Source organism: Equus asinus, chromosome 25, assembly GCF_041296235.1.
Source record: "Equus asinus isolate D_3611 breed Donkey chromosome 25, EquAss-T2T_v2, whole genome shotgun sequence".
In the NCBI taxonomy this organism is placed as follows: Eukaryota; Metazoa; Chordata; class Mammalia; order Perissodactyla; family Equidae; genus Equus; species Equus asinus.
The window spans coordinates 17,731,519-17,751,898 of record NC_091814.1 but is presented as its reverse complement, the minus strand read 5'-3'; the positions used below and the strand labels follow the sequence as shown (position 1 = coordinate 17,751,898).

At 49.4% G+C, this 20,380-nt stretch overlaps 2 protein-coding genes across 5 annotated transcripts in view; both read left to right on the top strand.

Annotated features, from left to right (window-relative positions):
- Positions 1 to 1,004: 1,004 nt before the first annotated feature.
- Positions 1,005 to 8,659, top strand: SSR2 (signal sequence receptor subunit 2). Of its 2 annotated transcripts, none has more exons than XM_014836998.3 (6): positions 1,005 to 1,313; positions 2,014 to 2,168; positions 2,865 to 2,963; positions 4,275 to 4,383; positions 6,233 to 6,310; positions 8,077 to 8,659. In XM_014836998.3, exons 2-6 carry the CDS (start codon positions 2,014 to 2,016, stop codon positions 8,185 to 8,187), a joined length of 552 nt encoding a protein of 183 aa, XP_014692484.1. In that variant the 5' UTR covers positions 1,005 to 1,313; the 3' UTR covers positions 8,188 to 8,659. The 2 variants fall into 2 exon arrangements, with proteins under 2 accessions (XP_014692484.1, XP_014692485.1); XM_014836999.3 differs by having other exon boundaries at positions 1,250 to 1,406.
- Positions 8,660 to 12,271: 3,612 nt separating this feature from the next.
- ARHGEF2 (Rho/Rac guanine nucleotide exchange factor 2) overlaps positions 12,272 to 20,380 on the top strand; it is a 47,559-nt gene continuing 39,450 nt past the window's right edge. The window contains exons 1-2 of one of the 3 annotated variants that reach the window (XM_070497635.1): positions 12,272 to 12,499; positions 19,021 to 19,301. In XM_070497635.1, coding sequence (XP_070353736.1) covers positions 19,042 to 19,301 — 260 coding nt within the window. In that variant the 5' untranslated portion in view covers positions 12,272 to 12,499; positions 19,021 to 19,041. The remainder of the gene's footprint in view (positions 12,500 to 19,020; positions 19,302 to 20,380) is intronic. The other 2 variants (XM_070497636.1, XM_070497637.1) reach the window with 2 other exon arrangements.

The following is a 20,380-nucleotide window of genomic DNA, read 5'->3' as shown; positions in this document are numbered from 1 at the left end:
TTCACAAGAATGTAACCCAAAGCAAAAACCTTATCTGTCCTGTTCATCACTGTATTCTCAGTACCTAGACAGTGACAAGTACAAATTAGGTGATCAGTAAATGCATACTGGAGGAAGGAACGGTACGATGGAGATAGAGAATAATAGTAATATTGACAGATACCATTTATTGAGCACACACACGTGCCAGGCCATATGCTAAGAATTTTACATAGATTATCTTAACTGATCTCCCAATATATATATATATATATATATTTTTTTTTTTTTAGGAAGATTAGCCCTGAGCTAACATCTGCTGCCAATCCTCCTCTTTTTGCTGAGGAAGACTGGCCCTGAGCTAACATCTGTGCCCATCTTCCTCTACTTTATATGTGGGACACCTGCCACAGCATGGCTTGCCAAGCAGTGCCGTGTCCACACCTGGGATTAGAACCCTGGGCTGCCCAAAGTGGAACGTGCGCACTTAACTGCTGCGCCACCAGGCTGGCCCAATCCCCCAATATTTTGAGAGTACTATAATTATCTCATTTTATAGATTTGGGAACCAAGGCTTTATACAAGTAACACTTGCCTCAAGGTTACCTAACTAGTAAGTGACAGAACTGACAGTTAAATTCATGACTGCCTAAATTTTCGGTCCATCCTCTGAACTTAGAGTCTACTGTTCAAAATGCTGTTTTGGGAAGTTTGTCTAGTAGCTGATTGAAAAGTGCAGGGAAAGACCTAAGATAGGGAGACTACTGCAGTAAAAAGAGCATATAGTAAGGAGTATGAAATAAAGCAGTTACACGGGGAACGCAGAGGAAAGGATCTAGTTTTTCAGCACCTCAAAGGGCTTCTAAATAAAGCTCAGCGTTTGGTGACTTACTGGATCTAGAGGATGACTAAATTTCTCACCTGGGAATAGCAAGAATGCTGGTAGCCCTGAGAGAAATAGCTTTTCCCTAATTCCTAACTCGACAGTACACTCCAAATAGATGATCCAAATCTCTAGGTTTGCCAGTTCTGCAAAGCACCTAATCAGGTGCCGATCACATACAGTAACGGCAACCCAGCTTGAAAAGCCACGGAAGAGGGCAGAATAAGAAAACCTTGGAGGCCGCACAGACAAGGCGGTTTTAGGACCTCTCGCGTCGAAGAGGCGGGCGGGCACTACAAAGGGAAAGGTGGGGCTTGTTCAAGAACTACAAATCCCAGAAGGCATCGGGCAGACTCCCAAGGTTTCCGGCCAGAGCTTATTTCCGGTCTTTCGGGTGCTGACGTTCTCTTCCGGTCGTGGTGGCCGCCGAAAGGCCCTTGGGGTATCCACGGTGAGTCCAAAGGCTCTGGAGATGCGAGCGGGAGCAGGGGCGTCTCGTGTCCGCACATCACCCAGCGGCTGAGGGTTATCTCGGGGACGGCGGGTACGGGAGAGGGCGCGCCAGCGGGAAGACGTGTAATCTTGACAAGACGGGGGAGGGGGCAGAACGGATGGAGCCCCCGGAGGGACCTAGAAAGGGATGTGGGGGGCGAGGAAGAATTCCGGGGCAAGAATGGAGGGTGGGGTACCGGGGCGTTGGGGAGGACCCCGCGAGCGCGCGGGGCGATCCCAGTAGAGCTGGGCGGAGGAGGAGAGGAGCAGCGGGAAGGCAGCAGCCTGGGAAAGCTAGAGGCTGCTGCAGATCCGAGATCGGCTGAATTCGGGCACCCTAAGGAAGGCCCTCTTCTGGCCACTTGTTGTCCTCTCATAAGACCCCACCAGTTGGGGAGCGCCCTGGGCCCCTGACAGGAAGAGGGCAACTGATACGCTGGTGCTTAGACCGATTTTCGAGAGTGCAGAGCGGAGGAGATGGTAGGAGAGTCTCTTGAATGGGTCAGCTCTGGTGGCTTACGGACTCCTCTGTGGAAGGGGCTGCTGCTTTGATAAGATCAGAAGAGCTTGGATAAACTTTGTAGGGGAGGGCTGTCAGGAAGATTCTAGTGATATTTGTATGCTTGGGTTGATCGCTCATTTTGCTTTTTTCTCCAAAGATGAGGCTGCTGGCGTTTGCAGTGTTGGCTCTATTTGCTGTCACTCAAGCAGAGGAAGGAGCCAGGCTTTTGGCCTCCAAATCGCTGCTGAACAGATATGCCGTGGAGGGGCGAGACCTGACCTTACAGTACAACATCTACAATGTTGGTTCAAGGTGAGGAGGCCCTGGAGCTGCAGGGGGCCCTTTTCAGGATTCTTAGATTTCCCAGCTGGGAACAGGGACCAGCAGTGTTTTATCTTTGAGAGACAGATATCATGAGTGAGTGATAGACAGCTGGACCCACTTTTGGAAGAGGAGGATCTTGCTACCTAAGCTGCAACAAACCATCTTTCACATTTCTGAGTTGAAAGAGTTTTAGAGCAGGGAAGAAGCAAGAATTGTAGTGAAACAGGGAGAGGAAGATGAGGAGGCAAAATATGTATGTTCTGTGTTACCTCAGGGGGTTAAAGTTTCGGCTTCCTTTCTTTCGTTAGCCTCTAAGCATTTTTGGTGCCTTTTTTTCATTTTATTCCGTTACTTTTCTCTTCCAAGTGCATCTGGCTTCTCTTCCCCTCCTTACACACACACACACACACACACACACACACACACATTCACATGAAGAAATTGAGGCAAGAATGGATTTGGGCCCATTCCTTCCTAGCTACTTGAGTGTTTTGGTGGCTTCTGAGCTATGGAATCCAGTCCTTGACCTAGATTCTTCAGTGCAACAAGCCCAAGTTACTGTGTGACTTGTATCTGTCTTCTGTAGCTCTGATTTTTTTAGGACAAGCAGGCAGATTTAATTGCTGATTGCTTTAATTTTATATCCATTACTTACTAACCTTTTTTGTTTCCTCTGTTTTCTAGTGCTGCATTAGATGTGGAGTTATCTGATGATTCCTTCCCTCCAGAGGACTTTGGCATCGTCTCTGGAATGCTCAATGTCAAATGGGACCGGATTGCCCCGTATCCTCTTGACACTGGCTGATGGAGCCTGGTGGTGTGGGGAGGGAATGTTGCCAGCAGAAGAGCAGCGTCACTTCCAGCCACCTGGGTGTGCATGGCTGTTCTTCTGTCACCTCTCAGGATAAAAGGGGGCAAGAGAGACTGGGGAAAATTGTGATTTAAGGTAGACCTGAAGAAGGATGTTCCTGAAGTTCAGGTTATAAGGCTCTAAGACATACTGTATTGGGAAGATGTAGACACTTAGAAAGATGTTTGTGACCAGACAAGGACTTTTAAGGTGCTTTTAAAAGAAATTCAGTTGGATGCTAGCGTGGAGGACCTGGGTGACCTCTTAAAGACTCTTCTTATTTGGCACTGGCCCTGTGGCCAAGTGGTTAAGTTCACGTGCTCACCTTCACTGGCCCGGGGTTCACCAGTTCAGATCCTGGGCATGGACCTAGCACCACTCATCAAGCCATGCTGTGGTGGCATCCCACATAGAAGAACTAGAAGGACTAACAACTAGGATATACAACTATGTACTGGGGCTTTGGGAAAATTAAAAAAAGGAGGAAGATGGGCAACAAATGTTAGCTCAGGGCCAATCTTCCTCACAAAAAGAAAAAAAAGGCTCTTATTCATTGAGTCTTTATTGAGATCTACCACTTATTTCCTCAGTGTTTTGAATTAGATTACTTTTTTCTCCTCCTTGTGAATTAAAGTATATTTAGATTTTCTGGTGAGGGTAAGTGTTCTCTTTGTGTTTCTTGTTTTTGTTTTTATTTTATATTTTCGACAACCTCCTTCACTTATAGTCAATGAAAGCTCTTCTGTAAGCTTAAGTGACTAATTTTTCATCCATAACACATATTGCTTTGAAAGTTTACTTCAAAAACCTAGAGGGGCCAGCCCAGTGGCATGGTGGTTAGGTTCATGTGCTCCACTTTGGCAGCCTGGGGTTTGCCAGTTTGCAGCCCAGGCGCAGACCTACGCACTGCTTATCAAGCCATGCTGTGGCAGCATCCCACATATAAAGTAGAAGAAGAGGGCTAATCTTCCTCAAAAAAAACCCCCAAAAATCTCGATATTGAGTACAACATGAAAAAACCTCGATATTGAGTACATCATAGACCCCTTAACACTTGGCTAGGAAGACATTATGTTATGCCACACGCTTCAGGGCTAGGAAAAAGTCTGTATTTGTTATTTTTGCAGGTGTGAGGTCACCACATCTGCTGGCAACTCTTTTGTGAATGGTGCGTTTAGTCCACAAGTTGAAAGGTTCTTACAACTTCAGCTTCATCTTTTTCCCATCCTTAACTCTTGGGTCAGTGCCAGCAATGTCTCCCACACCGTGGTCCTGCGCCCTCTCAAGGCTGGTTATTTCAACTTCACCTCAGCAACTATTACTTACCTGGCCCAGGAGGACGGGCCTGTTGTGGTGAGTGGCCCAAACCCTTTGCTGGATGGGGCTCAGATCTGCCTGCCTTTGAAAACTCTTCAGAAAATTTCCAAGGCAGCCGCTAAATTCTGAGGAAGATAAGAAGGACCAGAAACTTGGGATATTGTCCTTAGGAAGGAAGTATGTTTCAAATTATAAAGTCCCAGAATAAAGTAATGAAAATGGATGGGAGGGGAGTACTGTAGCCTTCCCTTCCTCTTCGTTCCTTCTGCTGTGTTTGTAATCTGGAATGTGTCCTTTGCTGTCCAGTTTATTGCTGTCCTTGCCCTTCCAGTCCATTTTCTGTGCCACTGTCAGATTGTTCCCAGTCTCTTCTGTTTCTCTGTCTTGCTCCTGCTTATTGCGTCAAGGACAGACTTGTCTGCCTCACATCGCATCTCCTCCGGTAGTCTAGCTGTTCTCTGCCTCTCCAGCTTTCTCGCCCACCCTCCCCACAAAGACCCTCCGTCCTAATTAGGCCAAGCTCCTTCCTGCACTCCCTCCCGACTCTGTGCTAATTCTTTCCACTTTGCCTTTTTCTCTGTTTGAAGTACCCCCCCTCCACTTCATTATCCGAAGCCTTCTCAAGACCCAGTTTGAGCTGCATCTCCTTCTTGTCTTTGGCTTTTACACTTCGTGTTGCTCCTTCCTACTCATTCTTTCAGTCAACATTCATTGACTGCATCTGAACTTCTGTAGCTCTTATAGTCTGTGCCACTTGGACATTTAATTATTTTCTGTCTTTAGTAGTTCTTTTTCTTGTGTATAGGTCTTTCCCCTACCACCACCTCCCAATTTAATTATAAACTCCTTGAGGCCAGAATTTTCTCTTAGATTTCTCTCTGTTGCCATATATAATAGAAGCTCAGTGATAAACTGTCTTTTGATTGATTGATGTAAAGGTCAACAGGCATTTACTGAGCTCCTGCAATGTGCTAAACTCTAGGGAATACCAAGAACATTAAGACACTGTCCCAGCCCTCAGGAAGCTTAGGTCGTGCCTTTATAAAGGGCCTGACAGGACCGTTTGCATGGGCTGTAGGCTGCTTAGTGAGTGCACGGTAGGGAAGGGACTCAATGGAGTCCACCATAGAACTAAGAGAAATCGAAGATTCTCTAATGTTCAGGACACTGTCTGAATTTTCTTTTTTTATAAACCACATGGAATCATATTCTTGTAATCGTAGTTACATTTTCTCATCTTGTGTCATTTCTGCTTTCAGAACCAACTTTAGGACTCTTTGGTTCTACCTGGTACTTGATGGGTTAAAGACAAAGTCAACGGCTCAACCGCCGCTTTAGAACAAAGTTGTTTGCGGTGTGCTGCAAACTCTTGGCCACCTCTCCAAGACCAAGGAATGTGGGCCAGACTCCGCCCCTCCTCTAGTAATGTACATTTGGGTAGGGCTTTATACCTTCCAGAATCCTTCTCATTATTTCGTTTGAGCCTCATGTCAACCTGTGAGGTATAGAAGAGTATTTCCACTTGAGGAATAAGCAAATGATTGCCGAGGGCAAGTCATTCCGTTACACACGGGCCCCGCAGAGGGGCCAGTGGTGGTGAGCAGCTCTCTGCAGTGTCTGAGGCTAAGATAGAAGGATTTGGCTTAATTTCAGCTGCATACCTGGCCTACCTCGTCTAGTATGGTCCTCACGGGTTTCTCAGGTCTCCTGGCTCCTGATTTACTCTTTATAACACACTAAGAGTCACCCAACTCTCTCTGGTTCAAAAGCTTGTCCTCATCTATTTGAAGCTCCAAGAATCTAGTGCTTAGACTTGGGTTGGTTGGAACTGCCCCTTCTCAGATGAGAAGAATGTGGACTTGCCTTAATGCCCTTTTCTTTTCAGATTGGCTTCACCAGTGCACCTGGACAGGGAGGAATCCTGGCTCAGCGGGAATTTGACAGGAGATTCTCCCCCCATTTTGTAAGCTTTGCGATGTTCTTACTTATCATTCCCCTGGGATGAGAACACTCTTTTGGCTTGGGACCTCTTGGTCTTCTTGCAAGATTTGTTTAGTTGGTTGGTTCTTGCCATATCTGTTCTGTGGTGTCTGATACAGACAGCCATCAAATATCCTGATTTAACCATGATTAGAGATTTTTGGCAATGAGATCACAACTGTCATAACCAAAAAACTGCCCTTTTTCTCTACTCAGCCTCGAGTAGAGCCCCATCATAGAATCTTGGGTCTATTTTGAGGTTTAAAAGAATATCTGTGGGGCCAGCCCCGTGACCAAGTGGTTAAGTTCACGTGCTCTGCTTCAGTGGCCCAGGGTTTCACCGATTCAAATCCTGGGTGTGGACATGGCACCTCTCATTAGGCCATGTTGAGGCGGTGTCCCACATGCCACAACTAGAAGGACCCACAACTAAAATATGCAACTATATACTGGGGGGATTTGGGGAGAAAAAGCAGGAAAAAAAGATTGGCAACAATTGTTAGCTCAGGTGCCAATCTTTAAAAAAAAGAATATCTGCTTAGATTCAGAGAATCATAGAGCATTGGGAAGCTTAAGTGGAAACTTTGCCACGGTCTAGAGTAGGAGAGAGATTTCTTTTTTTGCTGAGGAAGATTTGCCCTGAGCTAACATCCATGCCAATCTGCCTCTATGTTTTAGTATGTGTGCCACCAGCACAGCATGACTGCTAACAGAGGGGTGTAGGTCTGTGCCCAGGAACTGAACCCAGGCTGCTGAAGTGGAGCACACTGAATTTAACCACTGGACCACAGGGCTGGCCTTAGGAGAGAATTTTAAGATTTGCCTGAAGTCCTGAATAAGGAAATTCCTTTAGGAGGTTCCTAATTATGTGCTCAGTTCTGTGCTTTGCTTTGGGAAAACAAGGGTGAATCCTCAGACACAGTTTATTCTATTAGAGATCTTATGGGCACTCAGAACAAGTCAAGGGGGAGAAAGAGTGCTGTGATAGAGATCATATCCAAGGTGCTGGAGGAGCATTCAGCAGGAACGTCTGATGGTCTTTGAGAGTCAGGGAGGGTTTTCTGGAGGAGGAGAAGTTTAACCAGTCAAAGAGGAGGTAAGGGGGGCCGGCCCAGTGGCCTAGTGGTTAAGTTCCGCATGCTTTGCTTTGGTGGCCTGGGTTTAGTTCCCGAGCACAGACCTACACCACTCGTGAGCAGCCATGCTGTGGCCGTGACCCACATACAAAATAGAGGAAGATTGGTACAGATGTTAGCTCAGGGTGAATCTTCCTCAGCAAAAAAAAGAAGATAAGGAAGGGCAGGTGTCCTAGGAAGAAGGAGTAGCTCAGAAGTGAGAAAAAGCATGGTGCAGTCCAGGAATGGCAAGTGGTTTAGCAAGGCTGGAGGGCAGAATGTGAAGTGGAAGAATGAGAGGGGGCTGGAAGTATAAGCAGGGGTTAGATCACAGGAGGCCTGGCTGTCAGGGCAAGACCTGGGCATCTCCCTCCTCAAAGATTGTCCAGGAGAGAGGACCTTCTCTTCTAGGCTGAGTTGGGTCAGGTGAGGCCTTTGGCTTCACTGCTTGAAAGACAGATTGGTCTTTAGAGAGCAATTCTGTGTCAGGAGTAGGCAGAGAGGAACCTTCCTGCCTAGGTCCTGCTTCAGATTTGGCCTGGGCTGCTCCACATCTCATTGGACCCCTTCCTTCTTGGTCCTCTCCTGTGCCCTAATCCAGACTTCTAAGCAAGGTCTCTGTTGTCTTCCACAGCTGGACTGGGCAGCCTTCGGGGTCATGACACTCCCATCCATCGGCATCCCCCTGCTGTTGTGGTACTCCAGCAAGAGGAAATATGACACTCCCAAAACCAAGAAGAACTGAGTGGAGCTTCCACAGCCCTCCCTTCCCAAGAAATCCAGGTGCTTTCCAGACTCCAAAGGGTATCTCAAATGCAGTCGCTTCTCCCTTAGCCCCTGGCCGCCTTCTGGATCCTGCCCTGCTGTCAGCCAGACTGAGGGACCAGGCCTGGGAGTCTGTGAGAGCCTCCGTGGGTCCATTCGTGAAGCCATACAAACAGGAACGCCTTCAGCAACAGCCTTGAGCCTAGAGGGACCTCAGGTGCACCACTGAGTGCCACAGGGTGTATTGCTGGCCTGTGAACTCTTTCAGGGGTCCAGGAGGGGGCACTTCAGAGACTACCTGACACCACCCCCATTGCCTGCCCTCCCCTGTCAGAAGAGGGTGGAAGATAAAATGAAAGCTGTGGGACTCTTGGAGGCTACGCAGTCTCTGTTCTGGGTTAGGGAAGCGCTTACCAAAAGGGGTTTTCTAATAAAAACAAATGCCACAATGACTTGTCTGTTTTCCTGTCACCTGGGTGAGCCCAGGTTGTTGTCGGAGCTCAGGCCCTGAGCACCCCGGCTCCTGGGCAGGCAAGCTGAACTCCTGCCTAGTTGCTGTGGGGGTTGTGGGTTCTGTTCCCACAGAGATACCTGCCCCCTTTTGAAGCCCTTTGCTTCCATCCCCTATTTGTCTCTCTCTCCTCGCCAGTCCCCACCCATTGCCGGAAGCCTCCCTGGCCTGTCAGCTCCTCTGCACAGCTGGAGGAGACTGTGGGAAAGAGGTCTGCAGATGAGCGGCCATTCTCATACCCCAGGAGACTTTTGGTCTGATTTATTTACTGATTGTTTTTGCAAAGCTATCTCTTACCCCTGATTCTAGCCCTTCCTCTAAACTAACTTTTCTGGAGCTTGAATTTATTTTTAATGCCCCTGCTTTGAGCTCAGGTTGGGCAGAAGAGCCTGGATCCCCTGAACCATTACCTAAGTAGGGCCTGTAGAAAGGCGGTGGTTTTTGCTATAGCAGCAGTGGAGAGAAGCCGCTCTTAGCTGACTCTGTCCAACCCAGGAATGCCGTGGTCCGAGAACAGCCTCCCAGGCAGGAGGGAGACCCAACAAACACCCGCTTTGTTCCTGCCACCAAGTTTCCCAGTGTAGATTCTCTCGGGTGGGGGGGGGGGCTGCTCAACCGGTTTAACCTTTCCTTCGCCCAGCAGTTGGAGCCTCTGGGGCCCGGGAAGGATGAAAAGGACATGGAGACAACGGGAGAATCCAAATGGAGTAGCCCTCCGCCAGCTCACATCGGTCTTTCAGGGGCTGCACCTCGGAGACCCCGGGACTGGCCAGGTCAGAGGGCGAGGAGGATATATTTGCCCTTGTTCACTGTACTCCTGGTGGGACCTGGGACTTGCTCAGGAGAATAGGCACAAAAGCAATGGGTCAGAAGCTTGGGCTTGAGAACAAGTGTAGGGAAGGGAAAGGGAGCTGGTTTGATCTGTATTGTCTTGCTCTCTAGGACTATGAAATGTTAGTCTTTGGAGGAGGGAACACACATTTTTCATCTGTGTAGTCTCCACTGAAAACAGAATGAGGAGTTAACCTGGCGGAGGAGGAGTTCTGGTTTAGAGGACAGGATAAACTTCATAACTCTGGAAGGTAACAGAGGATTTCTTCCTCAGTCTGAATTCTGGGAGGGACTCCTTTCCTGAAAGCTGGGGCAATCCACCTTTCCTTGGAGGACTCAGCACTTTGTGTCCTGGCCCTTGTTATGGAGGAGACGGGTGGGGAGGGGGACCCAGGCCTGACACAGGTGACAAGAGAAGCATTCTGAAGGCACTTAGTGTCACAGGCACCTTGAAAAAAGGCCAAAACCAGAAGCTTCATCTCTCAAAAGGTCAACTTCCTTGGAGGTAGGGGTGGAATTTGAACCTCCCTTAAGTAGTGGAGTTGGAGAATATAAAAGCCTCTAAAATCTATAGACAGACTTACCCGGAATAATTGGCCTTAGGATTGAGCCCTCTGAACTTCTTGAGTTAATTTATTGGGAGGATGAGTATCAGAGCACAGCTCTCCACTCTAATGGAAACCACCCTGGGGAGGTGTACACCCTCATCTTGGGTTGTCTGGAGGTCTGTCAGGGAGAGGGAACGTAAGCACCGGTCCCACAGCCTTCCTGGAAATTGGGTACCAAAACTGAGGGGCTTAGGGGCCAGCCCCGTGGTCGAGTGGTTAAGTTCACACACTCTACTTCGGCGGCCCAGGGTTCGCCAGTTTGGATCCTGGGCACAGACTTACACACCACTCATCAAGCCATGCTGTGGAGGCATCCCACATAGAAGAATTAGAATGACCTGCAACTAGGATATACAACTATGTGCTGGGGAGAAAAAAAAAAAAAAGAGAAAGATTGGCAACAGATGTTAGCTCAGGACCAATCTTCCTCAAAAAAAAACTGAGCGGCTCCTCCCTAAAAGGCAATATAGATAGTAACCCAGCTGCCAACGTGTTCCGGGTCCCCTCCACCCCCTGGAAACCAACCGTCTATCCCTCCCACATTGTCCAAACTTCCAGCTGGCAGCTGCACACCCACACACCCAGCCACGGTACCAGGAGGAGCCAGGTGCCCAGTGTCCACCCACTTCACGTACTGGGTTTTGGGGCTCTACCTGAAGAAAGTCAATGGGAAAGGAATCTGAATTTCCAAGAAACTGGAAGAAATCCAGTGGTTCAGGAAGTTATAAAGCTTAATCCCTTCAGAGAGCAGGAGCAGCTCAGGGTGCTGGAGGCAGCACTGACCACAGACAGAAGCAGCAGTGCTGGGTCCCGGCCCCAACTCCGCCACCAAATGGCTGAATGAGCTCAGGGGAGTCACACTCCCTCTGAGAGCCTGTGTCCTCATCTGGACAATCACGAGATTGTTTAATCAGAGGATTTCTGAGGACCTCCACACCAGAAAAATGAAGCAAGTGTTTCCCCGCGTTCTTGTGAAGTGAGAAGCAATTGCAGTCACTCATCGTGTGGTTGGGGGTCCAGCCAGGTAGGAAAGGGTACACCGTTTCCACGTCTGGCAGCAACTCCCCTCTTCCTCTCACTCAGAATTCTAGAGCAAGGATAGACCATAGATCACCGAATTTAATCCTCTCATTTAATAGATCAGGAAAGGCGCAGAGTCAAGTGGCTTAGCCAAGGTCACACAGCAAGTGGCCGCTAGCCTCTTTATTGAATAACTAGTATAGGCTCAATGTTTATGTCCCACTATTTGCACGTAGCTGATTTAACACCCCTATTTTACAGATGAGAAAATCAGGCTAATAGGAACTTCTGCAAGGCCTCATAACTAGGGAGTTGGCAAAGCCAGCTAGGGTCTTCCAACTCCAACATACCCTTTACCACCAGACCACAGGGCCTGTAGGAGGAGGGTCCCCCATTACCTCAGGAAGTCCAATGTCTGCCCACGCTGTCCTCTGCCCCAGGGAACAGTGGGGGTGAGTCAGCACCCCCCAGAAGCTGTTATTGGGGAAGCGGGTGAGGGGGCTGTTCAGATATCCTGTGCCGGTATCCACAACAAGCAGGGAGGCCTGTGTGTGCTGAGCTGCTTGGTGCCCCTGTTCCTGCTAGCTGAAGCCAGGGCCTCCTCAGTCGTAGCTGCCCTTGTAGCTGCTCCTCCCTGCACTTTCATCACAGAAAATACAATCTTTCCTCCTCCCCCTGCCGTAACCTGCCTCTTAAAGGGACCAACAAGCATCTTGATGCCAAATCTGAGAGAGGGCAAAGGACCTCCCTGACCCCAATAGGACCTTGCTGTTAAGTAGGTTTCCAGCTGTGGGCCTTTCCCTGAGATGTCCTCTTTCTCCCCTCCTCAGCACCACCCTGTCCCCGCTGGAAGGAAGGTGAAAGTTCCCTGGGATGTCGGGTTTCCACACACTCTCCCTCAGGTTACCCCGGCTTGGCTTCCTGTACCTGTTCCCACCCCAGCCTGAATCCGGGGGCTGCTCTTTGTTGAGGGAATGCTGGGGACCGGGGAACCCAGGAATCCTCGGGACCAGCAATGGCACCCAAGGGGTTAAAGGTCTGGGCCCAGCACCGTCTGGGGTGTTTGAAGTAGGGCGGGGAAGGGAAGGGCTGGAGTGGTTGAAGAGGCAGCTGGTCAGGACTGGAATGAGTCCCCCCTGTCTCCTATGCAAACTTCTGGGCCATGAGCCGTTCCCTTAAAAGCACTGAGAGGGAGGCACCCCCACTTGGGTGCTGGACTGGATTCTTAGAGGGGCTACCTGAAGCAGGACTTTTTCCTACATTGAAGTCACCAACTGAGGACAGGAACAGGTCCCCCATCTTTGGAATATCTTCCGGGTCTGGTGAGTTTCCCTCTTCCCTTTCCCTGGGTCCTTCCCTCGTGAATGGGCATTCCCCAGAAGCAGAGATCTTCAAGAACCCCTCAGCACCCCAGGAAGTGGCGGGACAATTTGTAGCTTCTCCACCAGCCTCCCACATTCAGCTCCCATTTTCACTCAGGGGGCATTTTAAGTGTGTGTAAGTATGCAAATAGGGAATCACAATAATGGCCAAGAGATAACACTTACTGTTTGTGCAACAAGTGATTTTAAACCCTTTCTATACATTCTTAATCCTCACAATCCTATGGGGTTGATATACCATAATCCCTACATTACAGGTGTGGTTTAGAGAAGTTAAATAACCCATGTCAATTAAGAGGTAAACTGTAGGACTGGGGTTCAAACTCAAGTCCATCTGACACCAAAGTCCATTTTGTTGTCTTTTGGTCTCTTTGTCCTACTCGGGAGGTATGGACAGGAAGGATGGCTCTGGAATTTTAAAACCTTGAGATCCTAATTCATCCAGGGTCCCCTTCCTGTAGTGCCTGACATTGTTCTCTTTATCCCTGGGGATCAATTGTGAGATTTAAAGGGCCATCAACTCATACCTGTGAGCCAGAGACTCCCAGATTCCAGATTACCCCATCCATCAGATTAGAGCTTTCCTACTCCACCCACTACTTATAGCTGTCCCCTGGAATCTGATGGGTTAATTCCCTGTGACACAGTGGCCAAAGTCTTCTCAGGTGTGTCCCTCTGAACCTCAGACCCTTTCTTGCCCCACCCTTCTGGCACAGCACCCAGAACACATGCCAAGAAACTGGAAGGAGGTAGAAGAGCTCTGACTGGTCTTACCCTCCTCTTCCCTAGCCCCCGCACATCATGGGCTACCCTGGGTCCCAACAAGCTCCTGATAGAATAAGCATAAGGGCCTAGCACAAAGGAAGAAGGCTGGGTTCCTAGGTTCAGTTTGCAAACCAATTAAAAAAAAAAAAAGGTGCTCATACTTGGAAGCCCAAAGCAGCAAATTCCTGACTGCCTTGTGAGCCTAGTATATGGAAGAGGTGCGGGTGGTTTAGGGTGGGTGTCTGAGATGCCTGATTGCCTGTTTGAGATGCCTGAGGTGTGCTTCGATATGGGGGCTGGGTGTGCCCTACTCTCTAGCTTTGAACTTCTGGAACTAAGTACTAACAACAAAATTGATCATTCTGCCCTGTGGGCCTGGGAAGAAGGTGGGCGCCTCTCAGGAGGGGGCCTGGAAGCTGGTGTGGGCAGGCGGCTTTTGCCTGTACTTACCGCGTCCCACCGTTGTTTTTGTGCACAGACCCTGCTGGGTGCTCTTCTCTGGGCCTGAAACCTGGTGGGTGCGAAAGCAATGTTTGCTGAATGAATCCTCTCTCTGTACCCTTGCCTTTCCTTTGATTTTGGAATTGTGATGCTACTCTCTGGCAGTTGACAGGAAAGTCAGAGAAGGAGAGTGAGTTCCAGGACACCAGTGTTCAGCACATGGCAAAATCTCATGCATCTCACACTGAGAGAGAGAGCAATGATGTAGCTAAGTCAGGGTGAGGCAGGAGGTATTAGAGACTCAGGTGCTATGACCTGCCATAGAATGGGGTGTCCGGGGAGCAGGCGTAGGAAGGAACTGGGGTTACTGGGGTCTTCTTTATCTGCGGCTAAGAGAAGCCCTGCTTTAGCCCTCTTTACAAGACACTGTTGGATTAATGGTTTACTTTCTAGGGGAGAAGAGGCAGGTAGGTTAAATTTTGAACCATCAAAGGGTTTTCTATGACCCCGTTCCCCAGGGCGAGGAGACCTGGAGGAGAAGCTAGCAGCCCCTCTCGTCCGGCCTCTCCCTTCCTCCCCGTTCTTATTTCTTTATTACCTGGTTCTTTCGGGTCTTTCCCGTTATTGTCCCCGTTTGGGAGATTTAGGACCCCAGATCCAGACCCAGGGAGCCCCCCAGGCTGTGAAAGGACCCTCCAGCATTGCCCCAGTCCCCCTTCCGAGCTGTATGGTTGCTATCAGCAGCTCCTCCTCCCAGTGTTTGCTGGCAGCAAACATAGGCAGAGCCCTGGCTGCCCCCCCATCACCTCATCAGACTTCTGAGAGAACAGAGGGAAGAGAAAGCACAAACTGAACTTCTTTGGAACCTCCGTCTAATTTCTTTTGGAAGCTACTTCCTTTCTTTGGCTGGGGGGCAAGGTGGGAATGGGGTGGGGGTGGGGGTGAATAACAATATTGCCAGATTTCTTTCCAAGCTAACTACTTGCTTGCTTTGGGAGCTTGTCTTCTGGTTTCAGAAAAGTCCTCAGGCTCAATAGTGGGATGATCTGCTTTGAACACTCAGCTCCACTTCCTACAGCCCTGTGACTTTGAGCAAGTTTCTTTACTTCTCTGTGCTACCTGTTTCTTCATATATAAAACAGAGATAATGTCCATTTCAAGAAATGGTGGTGAGGATCCCTCAAGATGATGTCGGTACTCATTATGGGTTAACTCTCTTGCCCGCAGACTCCAGATGCTCTTTAGGAAATGGCTATGTTGGGGTCTTCACTGTCCCTCCGCCCCCGAGCTTGTTGCAGAATGCCTGGTGGGTGTGCAGTGAGCCCTCATGTCACTCTTTGGTCTCTTTTTCCTCCTTCCTGAGATTTTGAGACCCAGTTGCTCTAAATCAGGAGTCTGCAAAGACTTAAATAATAAATATTTTAGGCTTTGTGGTTCTCTGTCGCAACTACCGACTTTGCTGTGATGAGGTGAAAACAGTCATAGAACAGATGTAACTGAATGAGCATGGCTGTGTTCCAAAAAAACCTTCATTTATGAACGACTGAAAGTTGAGTTTCATATAATTTTTATGTGTCACAAAGTAGTAGTATTCTTTTGCTTTTTTTTCCGACCGTTTAAGAAAGATAGCACGGGGCTGGCCCTGGAGCCCAATGGTTAAGTTCACGCGCTTCACTTTGGCGGCCCAGGGTTTCGCTGGTTCGGATCCCGGGCGTAGACATGGCGCCGCTTGTCGGGCCATGCTGGGGCGGCGTCCCACATAGCACAACCAGAGGGATCTACAACTAGAATGTGCAACCATGTACTGGGGGGCTATGAGGAGAAGAAGAAGAAAAAAAAGAAGATTGGCAACAAACATTAGCTCAGGTGCCAATCTGTAAAAAAAAAAAACAAAAACGTAAAAAGATAGCAGGATGGATTTGGCCCACAGGCTGTAGTTTGCCAACCCTGCTTTAAATGACCAGAGGCCACTCTGTCCCTCCCTTCCCTTTGAAGAGGACAGCTTCCTCAGCACTCTTTTCCATCAGAAGTTAGGATAATTAGTCCCTATCTCAGTTGTTTTAGTGTCAGCCCACAGGTAATTTATTTTCTCTCTCTTTTTTAAGAGAGAACAGGGGGCAATCATCATATAATGTCTATCTCTACTACTGTCTTGGGTCTTCCTCTCTCCGGCTCTCCATTTCTGTCTGCCCTGCCTTCTCTCTGCCTCTAAATGATAATAATAATAACAACAATAATAATAGCATTTATTAAGTACCTAATCTGTGCCAAGTACAACGTTAGTTGCATCCATACGCCATCACCAAGTCTCTCAACATCTTTAAGGGTATGTATTATCATTCCCATTTTACAGATGATTCTAAAACTGAAAAACATTAAGCAAGTTCCTAAGGTCATGAGGTTGTGAAGGCGGCAGAGCTAGCAAATCTGACAGACCTCAAAGCCACTATAAGATCCTAAAGAAAGTATGGTCTCAGAGTTTTGAATAACAGATGTCTCTGTATTAAAATATTATATGCTCCCATCTCAGTGCCCAGTAGATTGTCTAACAAATCTCCGATGACTGGTGTCATAGGTGGAGGTTGCACACTCAGAGGAGGAGGCAGGAGACACTGATAGTCTGTGTTGGTGGGAAAACCATCTGATCAACAGGCAGGAAGATAAGTTAAAGGACTTCTTAGAGCCCCTTCTTGCTTTCCTCCCCTGCCCCCATCTCGAGCGTCTGATCCCAGACCTATTTCAAATCTCCTATCTCTCTGTTCAGCGGAAGCAGTGATGTGACATGATGTGATCTCATTCGGGAGCTAAATAAAGCCATTGTGTGAGACCCAGCACTGGCTGCTCCCTTGCACTGTTTCCTGAGCTCAGGAGGCTGAGGATATGGGAGGGGGGAGCTGGGAGAGAGCTAATGAGAGGAGAAGCAAAGAGGAGGACACAACCATGGGGGCCCCAGCTTGAATTTCCGAAAAAACGGAGGAGGGAATCTTTCTGGGAGGGGGTTGAGGAAGCCTTGCTAAACCTCACCTCTTTGAAGGATAGAATAAAAATTATTGACGTTACAGCATGGAGGGGTGGAGTTTAGGAAAGCTTTCTGAGAAATGGAATGAAGATCTGAGGGAGAAGGAGCCCAGTGGATTCCATTTTCACAGAGGGCAGACACCATGAATGAAATGACAGAGATGGTGGGAAAAGGGTAGATCTTTGAGAAGAGGCCAGATTCTAGTTGGTCTGAGCTGGAGGAAGAAGAGGGAAGATCTCAGAACATAAAGATGTCAGGATCAGAAATGTCTACCAGGCCCGAGTAGCAGGGTACCCTCTCCAGCAAGTGGCCCCTCCAGGGCTGGAGGGAAAGAAAAGGGCTGAACTTCACTGCAGTCCTTTCGTCTTGCCCAATCGGCACTGCAGGCAGGACTGGGGCAGGGAGAGCAGAGAGAAGCTGGCTACAGGGGGTGTAGCTCAAGCAGTCTTTCCTCTTTCGTGAGGTCACCGAATGCCAGAGCACACAAGATCCGCGCAGTGCCCCCTCTGCGCCCCTCAATTTCTGTCCTGTTCCCGGTCCCTGTCTCTCTTTTCCCAGTGAGCACCTCCAGTTCCTATTCCTCCCTCCACCACTGCTTCTCACAATACTTGTTGTCAGTATTCCCCCTGCCCCCCCAAATCTCAGCTTTGGAGACCACCGGTTGGCAGGAATGCTCTGGCCCTCGGGCTCTGTCCTGCTCCCTGCAGATCTGCCTATCCCATTTATAGACAGCACATCAGATGGCACGAGGCCCAAGTTTGTAGACCAGGGGAGAGAAGGTCTCTCTTGGTGGCTGGCTGAGGAGTCCCTTCTATGTTGCTTTCAGATGTGATGAGCATGGACCGGCACAGGGCCTGGGCTGGTTTCCCAGGCCTCTCCTTTTCTATCCTTAGACCCACCCGACAGAGCAGCAGAATGCCGTCTGCAGAGGCCTGAGCACTTGTCTCCCTCCTTCCCTGAGGTGGACAGGCATGTGGTCAACACGGGCTCAAGTGGCTTCTCAGTAGTCCTGAGTGGGGTGGGGGCAGTGGACAGGTTGCCATGAGAGAGGGTAAAATAGATTGAAGGAGCAACTTTCCAACAACCTGCACTCTCCTGTGTGGGGAGAGTAATAATACAGAAAGCCTTGGAGGAGGCAGGATTCTGGCTCACTGCTTCCTGGTCCTCCTGAGAACTCCCAACATCTCACTAGCTGGGTGGTCCCTGGAGAAGGGGAGCCTGGGAGACTCATCCTAGCAGAAGGTCCAGAGAGACAGGGCCTAGGAATGAGGTATAGAGGGGTATGCAGTAATGTTAGTCCCCTTCCTGCCCCTCCAGCACCTTGATACTCTGGTATGTGGTACTTCTTTCTGGAATGGGGCTTATCATTTTCAACTTTAAGAGCACCTGAGGGTTCTTAACTCTGAGACACGCTGAGGCAAGCCCTAATGGCAGCCGGGGGTGTTGGGCAGTGACGACAACGCCCCCTTGGAGGAGAGAGAAGGAACTGCGATGTGGCTGAGGTTGGGAGCTCTTCTCTCTGCTTCCCGGGGAGAGGTCATAAGCACTTTCTTAACTCCCCATATGACCAGAGTTCTAGAGGGAAGAAATCACAATATTTTCTCATTCCTAAACCTTTTCTCCCTCTTGCTTTATCTGCCTAGCCTCCTCCCTCTCTAACTTGGCCAAATCCCAACCACTCCACCCCTCCAGGCCCATCTCAAAGGTTTTCTACTTCCTTCTATTTCCCTTTTTTGAGTCTCCAACTGGTTATATGCACTCATTCCTTTGGTAGCACAAGGCCTTTTGTTGAAACTTCGCTTGTCGCCTTTGGCATACTCTGGCCAGTCAGTCATTTGTGTTTTGTGCTTTTGTCTGTGTGCACATATGCACACGTGCACACACACACACACTCACTAGACTGAATTCCTCGAGGACAGACACAATATCTATTTCTCTTTGCTTGGCTTGGCTTTCTGCCACATAGATGCTCCGTAAATGGAATAATAATGAGTGAATGAGGACGTCATTAGGTACTGGTAAGAACACTGGACTAGAAGTCAGAAAACCCAAGTTCTAGACTTGGCTCTGCACTCCATTTCCAGTGTGATCCTGAGCCAGCCATTCTCGAATTCAGTGCCTCAGGAAAGGGAGGGGTAACTAGATACTCTAGGCCCTGCTGACTGTGACATCTTTCTAGTTCCACGTTTCTAGAGTTCTAGAACCCTGCTCATCCTTCTCTGTCTTCTTGACTCAGACTGGCCTGTGTGTGCCTCCCATGAACAGAGACGTCCCAGAGGTGTTCCTCACAGGTGGAGAGCCGGTACCCCAAGGCCACACTCGCCGCTGCCTGTCTGTGGTGGAGTCCAGAGAGCAGCTGGAGGAAGAGGAGGAGGAAGAGGGAAAAAAGGAGGGAGATGGCTTCCATGCTGTGCCCCTCCGAAGGTCGGGGGCTTTCCGTGCCCATAGCCACAACTATGACCCCTTCAAAAGACATAGTTGGGGGCCAGGCAGGGAGCTCCAGGATCCACTGAGCAGGTAAACCACCAGGGGACCTCCTGTCCCTCCTTCCCTCAAGTCCTAGACCCAGGAGAAAGTGGTTGGAAAGGAATGACAGGAATTGAAGAGACCTGGTCCCCTAGGTCTCTTCCCCAGAGAATCAGAACGCAGGCCTATTGTGGGCCCTTGGGGATGATGGACCCTACCTTTTAAAATGTGGCTCTCCCTAGTGGTCCTAGCACCTTCTTTCTACCTTGTCTCCAGGGCAGGCGGGGGTCAGAGTGGAGGGGGTAAGGTATGGAGTTGGGGTGAGTATCAGGACGCTTGGTCTTATTGCCTCCATCTCCAACTGGGTTTCATAGAGTCATACAAAGGTGCCAGAGCTGGAAGGGACTCAGGGATCACACGGCCCAATCTCATTCTACAGGTGAAGAAACTGAGGCCCAGAGAACTTTGGGAGATTTCTTGAAAGAAGTGGTCCCAGGGTTGGAGCATTGAACCTGCCCCTTTCCCAAATTGCTGCCTACCTGCTGGGTCCAGCCTGAGGCAGACCCAAGATGTTTTGGACCTCATAGTATGGCCCTGCAATGGGGGAATAGCTCTTCTTGCTCAGAGGCCTGCTTACGCTCAGCAGACCGGAAGAGAGGGACCCATCTCTTCCCCCGTCTCCTGGAAAATCCCTGACCACTTCCCCAAAGACAGAGGAAGTCAGAAAGAGAAGGTCCAGGGGTCAGCATGAAGAGTTCAGTGTGATTGGTCATGTGAGGGCCTGCTAGTCATGGAAGGGCACTGTCTCCATGCTTTGGCAATGGTCCCCTTAGACGAGTTCCCTTAGCTCCGGTGAGTAGACGAACCTTCTCTACCTCCTGGGCAGAGCTGGCTGGACCGGGTGGAGAGAGAGGACCCTGCGCCTTGTCCCTGAACTGGCTTGGGTGGGAACTCAGGTGAGAAGCCTTGCCTGGTGGGCTCACGGCACCTTCCTAAGAGCAGCTAGTCCAAGGCAGAGATGCCCTGGGTACCCCTTATGTGGTGCCAACTGTATCTCAGAGTCTTCCAGGTGCCACCTTTCATTATCAGGCATCACTTCTTGCCCTTTGGGTATAGACAGAAGGGAGCCC